The sequence below is a fragment of the Pelmatolapia mariae genome, unplaced genomic scaffold (assembly GCF_036321145.2).
Source record: "Pelmatolapia mariae isolate MD_Pm_ZW unplaced genomic scaffold, Pm_UMD_F_2 NODE_ptg000191l+_length_151398_cov_1, whole genome shotgun sequence".
Classification (NCBI taxonomy): Eukaryota; Metazoa; Chordata; class Actinopteri; order Cichliformes; family Cichlidae; genus Pelmatolapia; species Pelmatolapia mariae.
Window position 1 is genome coordinate 62,007 of NW_027051887.1, and position 19,213 is coordinate 81,219.

The following is a 19,213-nucleotide window of genomic DNA, read 5'->3' on the forward strand; positions in this document are numbered from 1 at the left end:
TCCCTGGAGCCCAGACCTCAACATTATTGAAGCAGCGTGGCATCATGTTAGCAAAGAACAGAACAAAAAGGCATAAACATCCAAAGAAGAGCTTTGAATGTCTTTCAAGAAGCCTGGAGAACCATTTCCGAAGACTACTTAAAGAAATAACAAGAAAGTTTGCCTAACAGAGTTCAGGTTGTTGAAGAATAAAAGGTACCCAGACTAAATATCGACAAGCTTGTTAAAAATTGTACAAACACTGTTTTTGCCTTTTAGACTGTTGTTACATGTATGTTTACACGAGGTGGGAAGTACCAAAGTATTTCTACTTCGTTGCTCTACTTCACTTGAGTAGTCATTTTTCTGACTAATTTTTACCTGCTAAAAAAAGAAAACTGGAGGTAGACTGGGTTATTTGAAGTTTGCATGAAAACACTGTGTTTAGTACAGGATAAACAGGTTACTTTGCTGTACTGTGATGGATTTAAAGCATGTGAGTGATGCACAGAGGCTGTAGTGCTGATGGTCAGAGTTAGGTTACATAAAAGGGTTGCAGAGATGAATTTGAAGTTAAACTGATGATCCTTAGATTCATTTACTGAATTCCACCTTCATATGAACCTTATACCATCTAGAACAGGGGTGGGGAACTCCAGGCCTCAAGGGCCGGTGTCCTTGATTCAGCACAGCTGATTCAAATGACTAAATTGCCTCCTCAACATGTCTTGCAGTTCTCCAGAGGCCTGGTAATGAACTAATCATTTGATTCAGGTGTGTTGACCCAGGGTGAGATCTAAAACCTGCAGGACTCCAGCCCTCGAGGCCTGGAGTTGGACGCCTCTGGTGTAGAGAGTGGAAATCGGATGGAAATCAGCCAGGACAACTCATGAAACAGCTTTTGACACAAAGAGAAGTAAAACTCAGCGCAGCAGCAGGTCAGCTGACCACAGCCTGTACATGAAAATCTAATGGCTCCCCATACTGAGCCATTACAACTGATTTTAGGGTTCCTCCACCTGCTGAATCCACTGTAAACTCTTCCCTACACATTTTCATGTTGAGAGGCAAAGTCACCCTCTACAATGGAGACAACAGAAAATAGAGCTTTTTGTTCTATTTCCCTTCTTTTTCCCTGCTCATGTTCTACTTACCTGAGTGACAATTTAGACTGAAATAAAGTTTGTTTCCCATCTACTTATATTATTTTATATAATACTTTAATATAGCCCAAGGTTCAGTTTGCTTTTCATAAGAGGTAGAAATGTTCTTCGAGGAGCTACCTTTACTCTCTTACTTTGAGTACGTTTCAGAGCCTGTGCTTTTTACTTTTACATGAATAAAGAAGTTGAATCTGTACTTTAACTTTCTTAACACTAGTATCTGTACTTCTACTTAATTACAGGATGCTTTTGCCACCTCTGATGTTTACACATCTTTCATCAAGCTGGATGCACTCATTTACCACTTTCCTGACAAAACAAGAAAAGAGGAGAGACTCAAGACTTTTGCTCAGTGTTGTAAGTATGTGGCAGTCATTCAGCTCATCTCTACTTCTTCTAGTTCATTTTGTGTGTGTGTCTCTCTCACTCACACACACACACACACACACACACACACACACACACACACACACACACACACACACACAAAATATTTGTTCAAGCTCCACTCAGGCGGCTGTAAAAGCTTTCACTGTTCAACTGTCATGAGGCTGGGAGGACAAAGACAAAGAAAGTTGAAGGGGGTATCAGTGTAACCAGCACCACATCTACACAGCTCTGTTACAAAAAAAAGACACTTTACTGTAGTCAAAAAGCTAAAGGCACTCATTATGCTGAGCCTCTGTGGTCCAATCACACTGCCAAGCCCAGCGTCCTATATTTAGCCAATTCAAAGCATTAAAATCACAGAGGACTTCAATCAGCAAGAACAGAAACATGCATCCAAATTTAAATGAGGAAAAAACTCTTAACACAGCCACAGCTATGCAGCATCAAACCTTAATGAGCAACAACATGAACTGATCCTGTTCCAGGGAAACATACAGGAAATCATGCTCATCCACCTGATTGTAGTGTACAGCACACATGACAAAAGCGAGTTTGACTCAGAGATTTACGGACTAATCACTGACTTCCAGTCAAAACCCGTCTTGCGAGTTACTCAGTTGACCGTTTGTTCCCAAGCGAGTCACTAACTGTGGTGACAAAAAGAATACAGACTGATTTGACCACTGCATTAAAAGACGGTGTGCAGGATGCAAATGCAGGTCAGTGCACTCTAAGAGTTTTTATTTTTCTTGCTGCATGCACTTGTAGTCGTACTGTGGAAAGCAGAAAATGAGTAGAGTGCAACAAAGACAACACATTTTGTGGTACCAGCAGCAGTCAGCGGTCTGCATTATGATGGAGTTTTACACTGAAAATGATAAATCCCGTGAAAAGGGCCGACACCACCCATATCCTGTGACACAGGTTTGCAGAGACTGTGTTGATGACCTGAGTGAGCAGTTTGATGAAGCAATATCTGTGAGCAATCCAGTTTTTTTTTGTTTTTTTTTTCCCTCATGCGATGCAAGAACAAGGTGTTGCAATCTTCAGGTGATATTTTACAACTGAAACTTACTTGCGACCCTTAAAGCATCCGTACATCCCGGCCATGGTGTAACGATGAGATGAAGCCAAAGCGTGATTTGTGCGTTTTCCTGATGATGCCCCGTTTCTTCTGGTCTATGAATTTAAAGCTCTCAAACCCCAAAACTTGAGGTTTTTGTCTTCCTTTGCCCCCTGTATACTGAAGACTTCTCGCTCTTCGCAGTAGAAAAGATGCCACTCCACAAGAGAAGATCGCCTTCCTCCAAGTCAAACCATCCTCTGAGGTTCCGCCCACTTTTGAGTTCCACTGAAGTCAAATTTCATACTGACCTCTCTCCTTTCATAAATCTGGCAGGAAACGCACCAAAGCTAGCCAGTCTAAACCACTCCAAGACTCGCATTCAACTGCAGCCAAAGTGGGACGATCATAATATCGTGCAAGCAGCACAAAAATAGAGTTAGAAAAACTGAATCGCCCTTTAAAAATGAACAATTCACCAGAGAGAGAGGAAAACGTCTCTCCCCCAACGACCACGTCCCCACAAAAGAAGAACAAATTCTTTGAGTGGTACAAAGCAGTGATGAAAACAATGAACTATAAATGACTGACTGGCTGCTGCATGCTTTGCTCCTCTCCTCCCAGTCACCACGACTGGTAATGCTGCTGAAGCACAGAGGGAGGAAAGATAAAGAGGGAGGAGAGAGGGAGGGAGGAGGCATGTGTGAACAAGATACTCCCCCCACGACCTTATCCTTCACCGTCTCTTTCTACTGTTTAGATGTAATTAACCAGTAAGTGCCAAGTGGTTTATTGTTAATGTTTACTTTTACTAATATTACCTCAGATGTTTCCCCCATAAAGACAGTGAGCAAAAAAGTATAAAGTGTGTTGTTACTTGCAGTAACAGCACACTTTATATCCAATATAGCCTTCATAGTTAACCCTAAAGACAAATGATTACAAATCACTGTCAATTGTTATATTGATACAGCCGGTTAAGACCAAACCTAAAGAAATGTTTAAATTGGGCACAGACATGCCACTCTCCTGTCTGTCCAATATGAAGCTGAAGCCAGCTAGTTCCCTTAAAAAAGTAAGAAAATCTACTAGTCTTCACTGCTGAACCTCATTAGTCACCATGTAAATTCCAAGCAGCAAGCTCCAGGACTGGAAAAAGAGAAACAGAAATCAATCTGAAGAGGAAGTGATGGAAACTGTGGTTTCGTAAATGGCCGATTTACTCCCTTTTTATAACAGTTTTGGTTCTTTTTGGTAATTATATCCACAAATAATAAAAATATATTTAAAACAAGTACGTGCCTTAACCTGCATTCTTTTTAATAGCCACCAACAGATGATAGCCATGGTTGCAAAAACACTCTGGCCCTCAAACTTGATTTCAGTAAACTCTTTCCTGGTGAGCCATTCAGTTTTACTAATTAAAATATTAAGTCAATTTTATATATATTTTTTGTCATTTTGCATTTCAGAAAAGTAGACTTCCCTAGCTCAAGAAGTAGAGCATCTACGAATCAGAAGGTTGGTGGTTTGATCCCTGATCCATGCCAAAGTTTCTTGGGCAAGATACTGAAGTTAGTGTGTGTGCGAATGTTAGATAAAGACACTTAGAACAGAAAAAAGTGCTTCTATGAATGGGTGTAAATGAGGCATAAAGCGTCTTGAGTATACTAGAGTAGAAAAGCGCTACATTTCCATTTACCATTTAGCTGTGACGGACAAATTGTTAGCTGGTGAGCATGCAGGTTCACGGTCTCTTATCAAGACAGCAATAATAAAAAATGGTCATCTTTAAACCGGACTTCCCGACTAAAACCTGTCACAGAAATTGCATCCATGTTTAATACCATCTAATATACCAAGGCTCAGTGTTTTGAATTAGCAGGGTTTGGCTTCTTCAGCAGTAGCTTTAGCTGCTAGCTATCTACGGGGCTTCACCTATGCCAATTTCAACCATGTCTGCTACCTTTAGAGCCATTTAAATACAATTATCAGACAAATAACAAGACTTGGAGTACAGTTAATTTCACTAAAAGACCGACCAATGCTTGCTTTAGTTTTCTTGCTTTAGTGAATGAAAATGCTGCTTACCATAAACACAGAGACATTGCTAATCCTAAAAAAGCCTTCAAAACAGAACTCATAGTAGGCACACCCATGTTTAACACATCGCCTGTGGTCATTTACAAACAATGATGATGTCCTGACTTCATATCCTGGGCTACTTTAGTGCTGGTATGTTTACAAAGAAAGCTAAGCTATTTGTTTCTAGTTTTATGCTAAGTTATGCTAGCAGTCTGGCATCACCTGGAATTAAACAATAAACTCTCCGTTACAATACATTTGACCATATGTCAGGGTTTAAAAATGAGTGGAGCATTTCGGTGTCCTTCAAATACAAAAGGACAGAGCCCAATGTTCTCTGCGTCTCAGTAGGAGGCCTAGCGGTCGCGCAACAGCCTGTCGCAGCTAATCGCTATAAGTAGGAAGCTTAACCACCAACAGCCACTACAGCTCAGAGCGCTTACACTGTGTGTGAGTGGCTGTGAAGTGACTAGGGGCTGATCCTGAGATTTCCTGCTACAACACTGAGTCAATTTTAGCTAAGTGGCCAATTTTATAAAAATGATTATTAGAAGATCACTATATATCAAAACAACTAGAAGCTGTATGCCATTATCTGTAACAGGGCATGTGTTTACATGTTTAAACCGTTAAAAATGTTGTTGGAGTGATAAGAGTGAAAGTATAAAGTCTTGCTTTTGTCACAGTATAGACAGTTTCATCTTAGTGATCTTATAGTGACACAAACACACAAATCACATGAATCATCATGGTGTTGACATAGTAATGCTGTTAGTGGACAGGATTTCTCAATCCCAACATGCCCAGACTGAATACTGTCTGTGTGATTCAGTGTTCACTTCAGACATGTCGAATCTTTAAAAGTCACTGTGTGTGTGTGTGTGTGTGTGTGTGTGTCTCAACTCTGTATCAGTTCCAGAGCTCAACAGCTCCATTTCAACACAGTAATACACAAACACACAGATCAGTTTTAGCATGCTGGGATTGTTGGGAAATGTCTCCACTCATGCGTACACACCCCTAGCATAAAGTCCTACCACATGACAATGCCAATGAACCATCAGGAAGGACCCTATCAGGCTGAAGTTGTGTAGACGGAGAATTTCCACCAATTTAATCTATGGGTTAATCGGCGTTTCCACCAATAAATTCACTGCTGAATTGGCTTTAGTTGAGATTAATGCCTGAAGCCGGCTCTTGGGATTTCCCATCCTGGTATAGTCTGTGCATTTGTTCATCTCTAGTCTGTTTTCTTTGAATCGTGTCTCTCCCTGACACATTTGTTGTACAAAACATAATTCGTAGAACAATAATTCTATCACCTGCATTTTTTCATATTTTAAGTCTTTTGAGGAACTTTAAAGTGCCGTTGGATGATTCAGTAGTGAAATAGAAAGAAAAGGCTCAAAACTTAAAGAAATCTAAAGTCTGCTTCCTGTCACAAAAAACTGGGTCAAACCAATTAGACAAGTTAAGTTGGTGCTCGGCTGCCAGGCAGCAGGAAAGGAAGTGATGTACAATTTTGATTAGGCAATACACCAAACGCTGCACAGACAGCACTGTAGTAATTAGGAGGCTATCAAGCTGTGAAGGGCCCCAATGTTTCTGTTTTCTTATTCATCTTCTCTTTTTCAGGCCATTCATACTCATAGCCCCTCAAACTAAACAGCAAAAGTTTAGAAAATAGCACGCTTATTGGCAATACTCTCCTGGTGTTTTTCCACCAGTTTTCGTGACTGTACCTCGAGACTCGCACCACCAAAAGGTCAAAGGTTAGAGATGCCATCGTTAGGCTTGGGTGCCGAACTCGGTGATTTTTAGGGTAACAACCAAATTATGTCCATACTGAGTGTCAACAACCATAAAACTACTAATCATCCAAGTTAACAATGAACAATTTGAGATTTGAACCTTCATAGTGCCCTAGCTGGAACAACCATACTTTTAGCTTTTATGCGTCATGTAATCCAAGGATGTCAAACTTAAGGTACAGGGGCCAAAATTGGCCCGACAAAGACTTCAATCAGGCCCACTGGAAGGCTTCGGAAAATGTAAACGAGTGAATCTTTATCTGTATTTTTAGAACTTTTACAGCTTTTCCTGCCAATAAAGACCTTTTTAAAAACTTTTTGAACAAAAAAAAGCAAAAACAGTCCGTGGTTAGAAAGAAATTAAAAAATAAAAATTCTGTGAATAACCAAAAACGTTATCTTTTACAAATACAGGACAGTCTGAACAATGAGCTGTCAGGACCTTTTCTGTAATTTTACACATTTATCATGCAGAAAAACTGAGATTTACTATTGAAATTTGTTGTTTGCATCTCAGGAATTCAATGTTTAGTTAAATGTCTTCACTCGACCCACTTAAGACCAAAGTGGGCTGTATGTGGCCCATGAAGTTTTATAGCGGTCACAGAGCAACATCAGCATTTATGACCTCCACTAAAGTTTGGCAGCGTTTGCGTGCGTGTCATTCAGTCTGTAAACACAACAGATCAAAAAGTTTTGAATGAATTCTGATAAAACTTTGTCGGGGTGTACAGTGGGGTCGTGTTAACGAGCCATTCAAATGTAGCTTTCTCTACCGAGGTCTTCAAGTTCAACCTAATGATTTATTGGGTGAAAGCTGATTACAAGCCTTAAAACTGTGTTTCTTACAAGTGCAGTGTAACAACATATAGAAAGTAACGCATAAAGATTTGAAATATCATGTCATCACTGACTTCAAAGTCAGTGATAACAATACTATTTAAATCCATGTTACTTACTGCCATTGTGTTTATCGACAGCAAATAGACATAATTATTTATATATTATCTAATTATCACATTATAGTTTGCATCCAAATATGATGCCATTGTGCCATTTACATTTCAAATCTGTCTTTCTTTCAAGTTAACTCTACAATGTGTTACATTTTTAAAGAAAGTACCATCAAGAGAAAGAGCTGCATCGTTAGTTATAATAATACTATATAATATTTCTAAGCTCAGGTTACTCACGTCCAGTTATTCACAAATCAACACCTGTTATGTGTAACCAGAGTAGACATCGGTCATGTTACCCTCATCTAATTTTTACTGCACTACAAACTTCTTAAAGTACCTTTAAGAAGAATAATGAAAACAAACTTAATATATACAACATACGTACTATTCCTTTAAAGTAAATACTGCCCTGAGTGAGGTGCTTTGCTGGAGGTTTGCACTCTGAGTGCTTCTTGTTTAGAGATGCATCTCTGACTATTTGATGTATCCAAGTCCAATATTCACTCGTCCTTTAGCTCTGTGTTGTTTTCCACCAGGTCCTGAAAGTGATAATGTGTTCAGGCTTTGTGATGTATGAAGCTGCTGAGTTTTTATTTAAAGTCTGGTGCTAAACTATTAGCATACAGTAGGTCTATAAGTTACATTAATATAAACAAAACTGGAATAAAGGCAATTAAAGTGATCAACAGGCCATAAAACCAAAATATTAATGAGAGCAGCTTTAACTCTACATGTGGGGTCTGTCTGTTTTCAGGTATCAGTAACACATCCAACTGAGGCAGCTTTTAAAATGAACTCAACTCGCTAAATCTCTGAGGAAAAATAGACTCCAGCCAAAGGAGATTTATAACATCCATTTGAGTAGGTTTCCAGAGTCTCTGTGTACACGAATTTCTCAGTGCAACTCATCATGGCATGGTGAGTGTATGCTGCGCATGTTCGTATGTGAACAAGCATGTGTGAATCAGACAGCTTTCTGTTTATAGAGGCACAAGGAATGTCGGTCAGTTTCCCCTGGAAGAGGGGGGAAAAAAGTGGATGCTGGTATTTCCTGAAACGACCCCGAGTCTGGACCCACTGAGAGAGAGACAGTGAAACAGTGACGGAGAGAACGGACGACTCGCAAAGAAAAAACTAAGAGATATGAAAATGTGTCATCTGGATCCACCGGGGATGAAATACATTGATAGAAGTGAGCAAATTATAAGTTCAGCATGTTTTCAAACCAAAGTCTAAAAATAAAACTAATCTTTTTTAATTTAATGAAACTTAATATAATCAGTGATGGACACCTCCATTCATTAAGCTGGAGCCACCCTCAGCACAGCTGTGGTGTCTCCACTGAAACCACTGATGGTTTTTCATGCAGTGCTTGTCCCTCCTACCTACCGTGATGCCAGAAAAGCCTCCACTCGGCTGAAATGCCCCAAGTTAGATCTCTGGACTTGTGGTCAACCCGGAGGCCTTGCTTCTCTTCTCTATTCTTTCCATCCCCTTCCTCATCTCCACCGCTCCTTTTCCCTCGGCTGGCTCCGGTTCTGCTTCCTCACTCACCCTCAGCACAATGCATTCTCCTTCCCCTCCGGTTTGTGGTTTCTGCGCGTCGCCTATTCTCTCCAACACAACGCACACGAGCTGATCTAGATATCTCTCCCTGTATAGAGGAAGAGGAGGGGAATCACATTGCTCTGAATTCCACCTCACATCTGGAAACCATCTTCTTCCTCTCCCTCTTTTTTCCCTTTTCTTGCCAGTCTCTCTCCCCCCCTTCTCCATTGCTCTATGCTGTAATGTAAATAGGCCTGTAATCATACTCCTGCCCTTAGCCCGCCGTGCTGGGTGGTGGTGTGTGTGAGAGAAATCTTACACAGAACACACTTCGCCAACAAGCGGAGATCCCCGTCTTCCTTCTCTCCATCTCAGGCCCCAGCTGAGCTTTATGGGGCGATAAAAACAAAACCCTATTCTTCAACTATATTTGCATCAATTGCATGCGTGTGTGTCTTTGAGTACTAAAGCAACAGGAGGCCCCTTAGCCAAAGTATATAACTGAATGCCGATGACCTAATGACCTGAGAGTGAAGATTTTAAGAGCGTCATCTCATTGCTCCATAAACTGAACTCAAGGAGAAGCAAAGGTATCTTTGTTTAACTGAAGCAGTGAGGGTATATTCTTGGGGTACAACACACTGTTTTCCCCTAAAACTGTTAAAGAAGGTTTTGTTTGGGTACAGTTGTCATGGCAAAGTGAAGTGCTTCTTGGTTTCCCAGCAAAACCTGGCAAATCCATCATTAACACACGTTTTACTTTCTTAAAGGACCAAACCAAAGTTTGCTCATTACTGCCTGTATGTAACCAACACTTTAATTGAACACAGACTGCTAAACGCTGCCAAAGATATCAGTATTTAGCAACTACTGTGCTCAACAGCTAAAAACTTAATGAATCCCATTCGGTTTAAGCGACAAATTACATTGAACTTAGAAATTCCTCCACAATCTCAATAAGCTTTATGGGATAGCTGCTCATGTAGTCGCTCAATACTGTAGCGGTTCACACATTCGCCCAACAAGTTAAAGATGCCCGGTAAAAGACCTACCAAATCCAACCGATGGAGCTATTTATAGTGTAGCTGTCCATTAATAGAAAGTTTTGACTGATGACATTTAAATTTCCATCATTTCTATTCCCACCACACGACACCAGCCCAGTGTGCAGCGGCATTCAGTGTGAAAACAACCTGAAAGTTTCAACAACTGTAGTTCCTCTAATGACCACTTGAGGTTGGCTTTAAAAGTGATCGATCCCCAGGGTACAGAAAAGTTTATCACTGAAGCTCCCAGTGAGCATAGTGGCCTTCATCATTGATAAATGGAAGAAGTTTTGAACCACCAGGACTCTTCCTATAGCTAGCTGCCCAGCCAGTCTCAGTGATCAGGGATAGAAGGGCCTAACACTGACACAGCTTCAGCACTGCTCTGTCGGCGTTAGACGAACATCCCAGAAAGACAACCATTTTTGCAGTGCTCCACCAATCAGGCCTGTATGGTGGAGTGGCCAGATGGAAGTCACTCTTCAGTCAAAAGCTGAGGAGACAGCCAGAATATCTGCCTGGAGTTTGCAAAAAGATACCTGAATGTTGTTTCCCAGACCACGAGAAACAAAATTCTCCAGTCTGATAAAACAAATATTGAACTCTTTTGCCTGAATGCTAAGCATCAGGTCTTTAGAAAACCAGGCACTGCTCATCACCTGCCCAATACCGTCCCTACAGTGAAGCATGGTGGTGGCAGCATCATGCCGCAGGGATGTTTTGTGACAGGGAGATTAGTCAGGGTCCAAAGTTAAATGGAGCAATGTACAGAGACACTCCTGATGACATTCTGCTCTAGAGTGCTCTGGACCTCGGACTGGGGTGAAGATTCATCTTCCAACAAGACACAAACCCTAAACCCACAGCCAAGATAACAAAAGGACCGGCTTCAGGACAACTCTGAATGTCTCAGCCAGAGCCCAAAATTGAACCTGATTGAACATCGCTGCAGAGAAAGGTTCTGCAAAGACAAACGGGAAAAACTGCTCAAAAAGAGGCGTGCTAACTCCTGCCACAACCGCTTCAGTAAAGTACTGAGTGAAGGCTGTGAATACTTATGTGCATGTTATATATATATAATTAATTTTTTAATAGGTTTGCAAGAATTTTAAGCAAACCCTTTTCACATTAGCATTATGGGTATTATTTTGTGAGTAAAGTTTTGAGCTAAAAAATGAATTTAATCTATTTTGGGAGGCTGTAACACAACGAAATGAGGAACAAGCAAAGTCCTGTGAATGCTTGATTGAATAGGCTGTCTCAATGCTAAAGAGGTTTTCCAGGACTTGAGTTGACACGGAGTTGTTTTTCCTGACTTTGATGAGCAGGGTGGCGGATGAAACCATCCAAAAAGATTTCGTGCCTCCGAAGTATAATCGATATGAAAAGATAACGCTCACTCAGGCTGCACAGGAAGCAAGAAGTTAGGTTTTAAAGACCATCCTGTTACACTCCGAGTCAGACACACAGGAGCATGTTCTGTCAAATTATGAATGACTGAATTGTCATGACAGCACTTCCTCGCAAAGACAAACTGCTTTTTTTTAAAGTGACCTAGTGATGGACGACCTAATCAGACCTTTAATAATGAAGACTTTGACAGTTGACAGGCCACACACTCTCACAGAAACCTGTTTCTCCAAGCTTCTCAATCCGACAACCAGCAGACAAACTCGTGCATCTTCATTCAGTGTGATAATGCTAACTGGATTTACTGCCAAGTACTGAGTGATACCACGTCATTATTCATCAAGATCTCAGAGCACTTTAACGTGTAATGGGAATCTGCTTTGTCGTCACTTCCAGAACAAAGAAACGACGCAGTCAGAAGTCAACATCGTTCTGCTGCACGTCAGCCTGTGGATCAGATCAGCTGATCTCAGATCAATAGTGTCATTTATTCAGTCACACTGACAGACAGCATGACTCTGTTCTGAATCAGTCAGTGTCTGTGTTCAGGATTACGGTGGTGAAACGCAGCGAAAGATAACTGTTTAATCTGGACCGTCCTTGACCTGCCTCCACCAAACACTGAGCTCACACGCATGCACTGTGTGTGTGTGTGTGTGTGTGTGTGTGTGATCTCACTGAGTCTACAGAGTTGTAGAGAGTGACTGATCAGGACAATAGGCCTAATATGCCTTTAAAGGCTACAGTAAATGAATTATATGGAAACCTTGCATGAGAGGCGGTGCATGGATGAATCACAGGCACTGAGCTGCTGAAGGAGAAAACATCAGCTGCTGCTTATAACCAGGGTCCTTTTGACAGGTTAGCCAATTAAAACTAGTTCACTGAAAACCTACTTGGAGAATAGATTAAAACCTCAAATGCATCTTAATGGTCCCCGAATGTTTCACAATAGATAACAACAAGTGGCAATCTTTGAAAGAACCAGAACAGCTTTGCTGGTGTTAAATCATGTGATGGAAAAAGTGGTGAAAAAGTGCCTGACCAAAGTTGATTTTTGAGGGGGATTACCACCAACCTACCTACTTCCAGTTTAGCCAACGTTACACACTAATCCAAAACAGAATGTAGTGGAAACACCAGCAAAAACCAAAAAGTACATAAAAACTAACTAAAAGGACTTCAGAAACTCCAAAGAATAATTACAGCCCACCTACAGTGCTGCCTGCAAATCAAAGCCCAAAGAGGAAAAACTAGAAAAAACGTTTTATCCCCTCAACTAATTCAGTTCACACACAAACAAGCATAGCAGCGTGTCCGGCACACTGTAACAAGCACATGTATCGATTACTACCAATCAGACATCTCCATCTCCGGGCAAAACAAAGCTGAAGAGTCCCAGAGATGACGCACAGTTGGCCGGGAAAGCTTGTAGCCGTTGCGGGGATACTCACTGTGTCTGCTGAATCTCAAACGGCCTCAGGGTGAAGTCATCCCTCAGATACTGAAACCAAGACATCAGCGCCGTCACTGGACTAATGATTGGATTATTTGTCTCAGTCGTGCGCTGGCGTCCTCAGCTCCGTGATGATGCGTTCAGGAGACGCCACGGAAACTCCGCAATCCCGCCTCACCAACAAATCATTAGTGTTTAGGTTTACACTCCAATCCTATTTTTTTAATATATAAATATATATATAGTTTAATAGCGACCTACACTACCGCGATATCTTCCTGCTAATGCTATCCTAGGTTGGGTTCAGGAAATAAAGAGGCGTTAACTAGTTCTCGAGGTATTTAATTAGTGGGTTTTGATGCCTTTGTGGAAGATTTCCTCTGGGTGTTTTCAATGTGGAAAATGCTCTAATTGCACTTACACAAAAGCAGAAACATGCGCTCTACTTGATATGTCGTAATACGTCCATTCAGCAGCGATCCTTGTGCTTTTTCCAGGATAGGTGTTTACTGAACAAAACAAGAGTACACACAGTCCAGCGTGCCTGTGGTTAATAACGTTAAAACCAACTCAAGCATGTAACCCATGAATCCCATTAGTATACTTAAAAGAAAAAACCTGGAAAAGCTTTCGAAACAGACAGTTAGACAATAATGAGAGGATTAGGATCAAGTTACATTAAACAGCTTCCCCTTCAAGTTTCTATTAAGCACAGGTCGTAGCTTATTAAGGCTGAACAAACCACTAAATGGTCTTTGACGTGGGTCCCAGTAGACTGGTTACTAGGCTAAGGAACAATTCACAGGACGGTGTAGTATCGTTGCTGTTGATCAATTCGCATTTTTCCAAGGGACACTTGAACGCACCTTAAGCACGACCTGAACACGCCCAGCTGACTTTAGATCAGATAAGAAAATTATGTCTGCAAGAAATGATCTTTTAACAAAGTCACAGCAGCTCAGAGAGCAAACAGAGGTCTGTGTGTACAAACTCGCGTTATACAGCTCCGATTCTTAGACTGTCAGCGGGGCTGAAGGGGAGGCACGGGTGTAGCTACGAGGCACAGGTTCAAATGAACATAGTACTTCAGAACCAAAAGAATGTATGTGGTGTTAAGTTAAAGAGAACCTGCTATGCTTATTGCTAGCTCCATTTTTCATTGTGTGTGTATTATTTTTATTCTCGGAATGCTACAGCAGCTTTGTTGAGTTTAGAGCAGTCTGAAGCCTGACCTTCAGGATTACTTCTACTGTCATGCACTGACCTCACCATCTGAAACTGTGTTTAATATGAACATCAACACTGTTAAAGTGTATATATGACAGAAAATGAACGAAGTGCAACTTCATTGCGTATTTTGGTTAAAAGTGGTTGTGTTTATATGCAAAAGAAGGTTTTACAATTTGCTTTCTTTTATGACAAAGTGAGAAAAGAGTGAGACTCATGATATTACCCAGACTGGAGATTTAGTTTTACAGTTTAGCACATGCACAAGAATGTCTTATCACTCTTAGGATTTATACTACCATCTAGTGCAGCAGCTGAGGAACTGTGGCTTTGGCTTCTCTGCTGTTATATATGTATTCCAGTGTTATGATAAAGAAGCATGTCAAACACGCTGCCAACAGTGAAGCTATAGAGTGCCCCTGTTGGACAAAATGTGCAACATCAACCATCACAACATGCTTGCATGGGTTTCTTCAAAGGCTTCTTTGCATTTTAATTATTGATGTATCAGTCATTATAAATGCAGATACAGATGCAGCAGCTAATAGCTAATTTTGGTTGTTGGTATTAGTTGGGCTCTTGGACTGTACCAGTTTAGCTTTCCATGATTCACAGTTTAAAGTTGACCGTGATAGATCTTATCCCGGAGCTTGGTGTAACCCCCTCTGTTCATTATGTCAGAAAATAAGGCAAGGATAATAGGCCTGGTTATAATAAACCCAATTATGTCTTTGAGGGATTATTGAAACCAACACTGCAAACTTAATACATTTTAATAAAGAGTTAGAAACCAAACGTACTTTAATTTTAGTTGACAACATTCAGTTCAAAAAGCACATCAAACGCACTGATTAAAAAAATGCCTCATCTACTGTTGTGTTTTAATCACAAAAAGACTAATAACAATTTCTGATACGACTACAAAAAACATCAGAAATATACAAATTACTTTTGAAAAAAAGAAAAGTCATAAAAACAGACTACAAACCGGATCAGATGGGAACAGAGCGTCAATAACGTTGTTCTGAAAACATGATGAACAGAGCTGTGAACTGGCATTAAAGGATGATCCAGTTCACAGAGACAATATTTGATATGGATTAAAAGTTATGGGCTGGAGTAGCGTGAACATTAGCATGTCAATCCAACTGATAACATTAAAAAAAAAGAAGAAGCTGTAAAGCTCACGGTTTGGATGGAGAGAGAGAAGCGTGGATGGTGCTCTGAGTTTAGTTCATTACAGCCTCCCTGCCTCCTTGAACTTACTGAGCAGTCCATCATCTGCCCTCAGGGGGAAGTAGAGTGTCCGGGTTTTGTAATACTGGGGGTCTGACTGGAGGTTCTGGATGACATCAGCGATGAGATGGGCTCGCTCCCACACCGGCAGGCCCGGGCACGTCATAGCCCAGCTTGGTGAAGTGGACGTGCAGGTGGTAATAGGAGGGCTGGTAGTGCAGGTAGACTCTCAGCTTACTGGCTGGAAGGGTTGTAGCGCTGGAGGATGGCTTCCTAATTTACACAGATATCATCGCAGAGAATGAATGAAGCCACATTGAGTAAAGATGATTGATATGCATATAGCTCTCTTTAACTGAGACCTGAGGATCACTTTAATCCCACCTTTCCTTTCTGGAAGATGTTCTGCAGCAGCGGGACATGCTCTGATGTCAGATCTCGAAGGCTCTTGATGTCTCTCTGATGTGCTATTGCAATGAGGTACAAATCATCCACCTGAAAGAAGACAGATGTGCCGAGGCTGTTAAGTGGTCTAAAAATCCAAGAACTCGCCATCCAGTAAGCTTTTGAGTAAAAAGCTCCAGGGGCTGAAAAATGAAGCTTATAGTTTTTTGAATGGCTGCTTGAAGCTGGCTCACTAAACATGTTACTCATGTTAGAGAATACAATTTCAGAGCAAGGGAGTGAATTTCTATATAGCTAACCAGTTTAAACTGCATTAAGGATTGTATTAAGTTATGTAGTATTGGTGCTGTGGCAACTTTAATTGACAGGTAGATGCCTTTTCCAGTATAACCAAGTCCCATGGTTTAGTTACTATGACCTGAAAAAAGGGACTCAGCCCTTAGGAAGGTTTTTCTGAGGTCACAGAAGTGGGAACTTAGGGCCATTTTTCCATAGATTTCTATGAAGTTGCCCTCTGCTGGCCAGTATATGTGCAGGTTTAATCACACCTGCACATATACTGTGTAAATTTACACTCTTAACATGAAGCCTTAAGCCAAAAGACTTACTATATCAGTTACACTGTATGTCCTCTTCATGAACTGTAACCAGCGTAGGACAATTTCATCATAAAACTCAAATAAGTTACTTTCTCCAAAGTTTCATTTTCAAAAGACACATCAGGTTTGGGATATTACCATTTATCACAATCATTAAGGAAAACTGTAGATCGATCAGTCTAATTGTGTTGATCATACAAATAATGGCAGACTGTGATTTATTTACTTATTTTTCAATAAAGGGAATATTGCATGGAGGTGTTCCATAAGCACATTGGTGCACTCCATTTTGGGCTTTTGTGCTCAAGCACATTCTTTCCAATCTTACCACTTTGCATCTAAATGTGTATTATAGTGTTAAAATGCTCCAGCCTGGAGTTGTCATGCAATGCTAAATGAAATATTACGGAGGTACAGAAGAATAGTGTTTGTGCCACTGTAAATATATGATTGTCTGCATAGAAATGAGGTCTGCAAAACATGCAGACCATGTTCTAGTTTATTCTGGTTGATCATGAGGTTTTAAAGTCAGTGAAGGAGTGTCAACATTAGTGGCCTCTGACCTGTTTTTGGTCCCACTTGAAATCCGGAAGGAGGACAAAGCCGACGTCAGGATCTGGATCTTCATAAACGATCCGTTCAGCCTCTGCCTTCTTCTCCAAGATGTTGTAAACCCACTGGAAGGTAAAAATCAGGAAAAAGTGAGCATGTGCACTCCAAAGAGCAGACTGGAGCAGAAGAGGTACTCCAAAGAGACTGACCTGCACGCTAAAACTCTGCTTCAGAATGTGGGGTAGAGTAATATTCTTATAGTCTTCCTCCGTTTCCTCAACCAGGAAACTCTCCTTACGCTGGTATTTCTTTATATGCTTCTCAGTGGCTGGACACACCACTGTGGTCTTAATCTCTGTATAACAGAAACACGCAGGTTATCTGACTGACATCACATAACATTCAGACAGTTTACTAGCGGGGGAGCATACCATTGAGATGAGGGGGAGCCTGGAGCCGATATGTGCTGTAGATGTCGTTTTTCATCTCCAGTTTGAGTGTGGAACCACTAAAGAGCTCAGCCAGTGAGTCTTCTCTGATCGGGGTCTTTTCAAGGATAACCACAGCATCCTGATCTGCAACCTTAAGATCATAGTAAGATACCATAAGATCAAAGTTCATATCAGGCCTGGTTCGCAAAAAACCAAAAACAAAACAAAGGACTATTATTTTGAAAAGTCAAACCGGAAGCTAGTGTCGTGCAGTTCCTTACAAATCATTCAAAAACCACTTTCAAAAACGGCCGCTTGCAACTCTGTAACAATAGTTACAAGTAACAAATCGCTGCATATGGTCTGCACACTGAGTAACAGTAGCTAACTTTGCAACAACGCAGCTACCTTTCCGTGGATAAAGATGTTTTTCTCTCGGGCGGAGTCACTCAACACGCTTGAGGTTTTGAACCCAGACAGGACATTTTCCTGGACCGACTCATTTCCATCTTCTCGCCCATTCTCATTGTCAGTTTTCCCCCTCTTGATGTCTGGAGCTGGTTCACCAGTTTTATCGCTGTCGAGTAGACGTTTTGGCGCTCGTGTCCGCCATGTTCAGCGTCGCTGCTTCGAAGATCGTGTATTGTACACGATGTTTTCACCCCGACTCAAAAATAAATAATATAAAATAACAAATATGCTATTAAATGCATGTAAGATAATATTAAGAATGTATATTAACATTGTTTTCATTTTATTATCTGTAAAATGTAATAAATTGATATTTGTATTTGTACTTATTGACTTTAGTATTCATTCTCCTGTTTATATCGTTTCCAGTTGGTTTATTTATTTATGTAGTTAGTTTTATTATTTTGGATTTATGATTATTATTATTTATTTTTAACATCAGACTTCAGGTGATTCGAGTGGTGGTTAGCTAATATATCGGAAAAAAACAAACAAAACAAAAACATGTAAATTAAAAAAAATAGATCTGGTTATTTTTAATAATAACAATAATAATAATAATAATAATAATAATAATAATAATAATAATAATAATGGACTGCATTTATATAGCGCTTTTCGAGACCCTCAAAGCGCTTTACAATTCCACTATTCATTCACTCTCACATTCACACACTGGTGGAGGCAAACCACAGTTGTAGCCACAGCTGCCCTAGCTGTGGCTACAACTTTTTATAGTAACTCTCATGTTTGTTTGTTTTTTGAGTTGTTTATTTAATAATTAAATAACTGTAACGTCAAAACAATGACTTTGGGCGTTTTTTTTCTCTCACACTTAGCAAACAGTAGCTTTCGGGGAATGTTCCCTATAGATTTTGCAAAATAAATAAATCAATTTATTTGAAATAATTTTTTCCCGCAACACTGCATACACTTCAGCTTTCGTTCTGTTTGTAGGTAGATCTTTCTTCTTTGGCTCTGATAACATCAACAGCAGTTTCTTTCTTTCTTGGTAATTCGGTTAATTTGCGGAAGTCAACAATGTGCTGCGTGAGACCTCTCACTCGCCTCCTATTTTTCAGTTACGTTAATGTAAAGTTAACGGATAGAGATCATCGCCCCTATTTATTCTATGAAAATGAAAGCTGTGAATCTCTTCTAACTCTTTTAAGGCTACCTACTCCTCAGTTCGCGGCTCTGTAATTAAACTGTATTTTCTTTATTCTGAGCCTGTTGTACAAATGAAGCTACACGCAGGCTGACTGGCAGACACTCGGGATGTAACTAATTTGTTACAACGCAAAAGTTTCATCAGACTGCGGCTCTCATCTCATTTTAATTAGACTGGGCGCTGGAGCGGGACATTTAATATGACTGACACG

The 19,213-nt window shown here is 40.5% G+C and overlaps 1 protein-coding gene and 1 pseudogene across 2 annotated transcripts in view; both read right to left on the bottom strand.

Moving 5' to 3' along the window:
* Positions 1–13,010, bottom strand: part of zgc:66433 (uncharacterized protein LOC321250 homolog) — a 46,733-nt gene extending 33,723 nt beyond the window's left edge. Inside the window, exon 1 of one of the 2 annotated variants that reach the window (XM_063468104.1) lies at positions 12,909–13,010. In XM_063468104.1, coding sequence (XP_063324174.1) covers positions 12,909–12,973 — 65 coding nt within the window. In that variant the 5' untranslated portion in view covers positions 12,974–13,010. Of the gene's footprint in view, positions 1–8,839; positions 9,072–12,908 lie in introns of those variants that run through there. The other variant, XM_063468105.1, reaches the window with a different exon arrangement.
* A 2,058-nt stretch (positions 13,011–15,068) lies between these two features.
* On the bottom strand, positions 15,069–18,947 carry LOC134622750 (m7GpppX diphosphatase-like; annotated as a pseudogene).
* Positions 18,948–19,213: the final 266 nt, after the last annotated feature.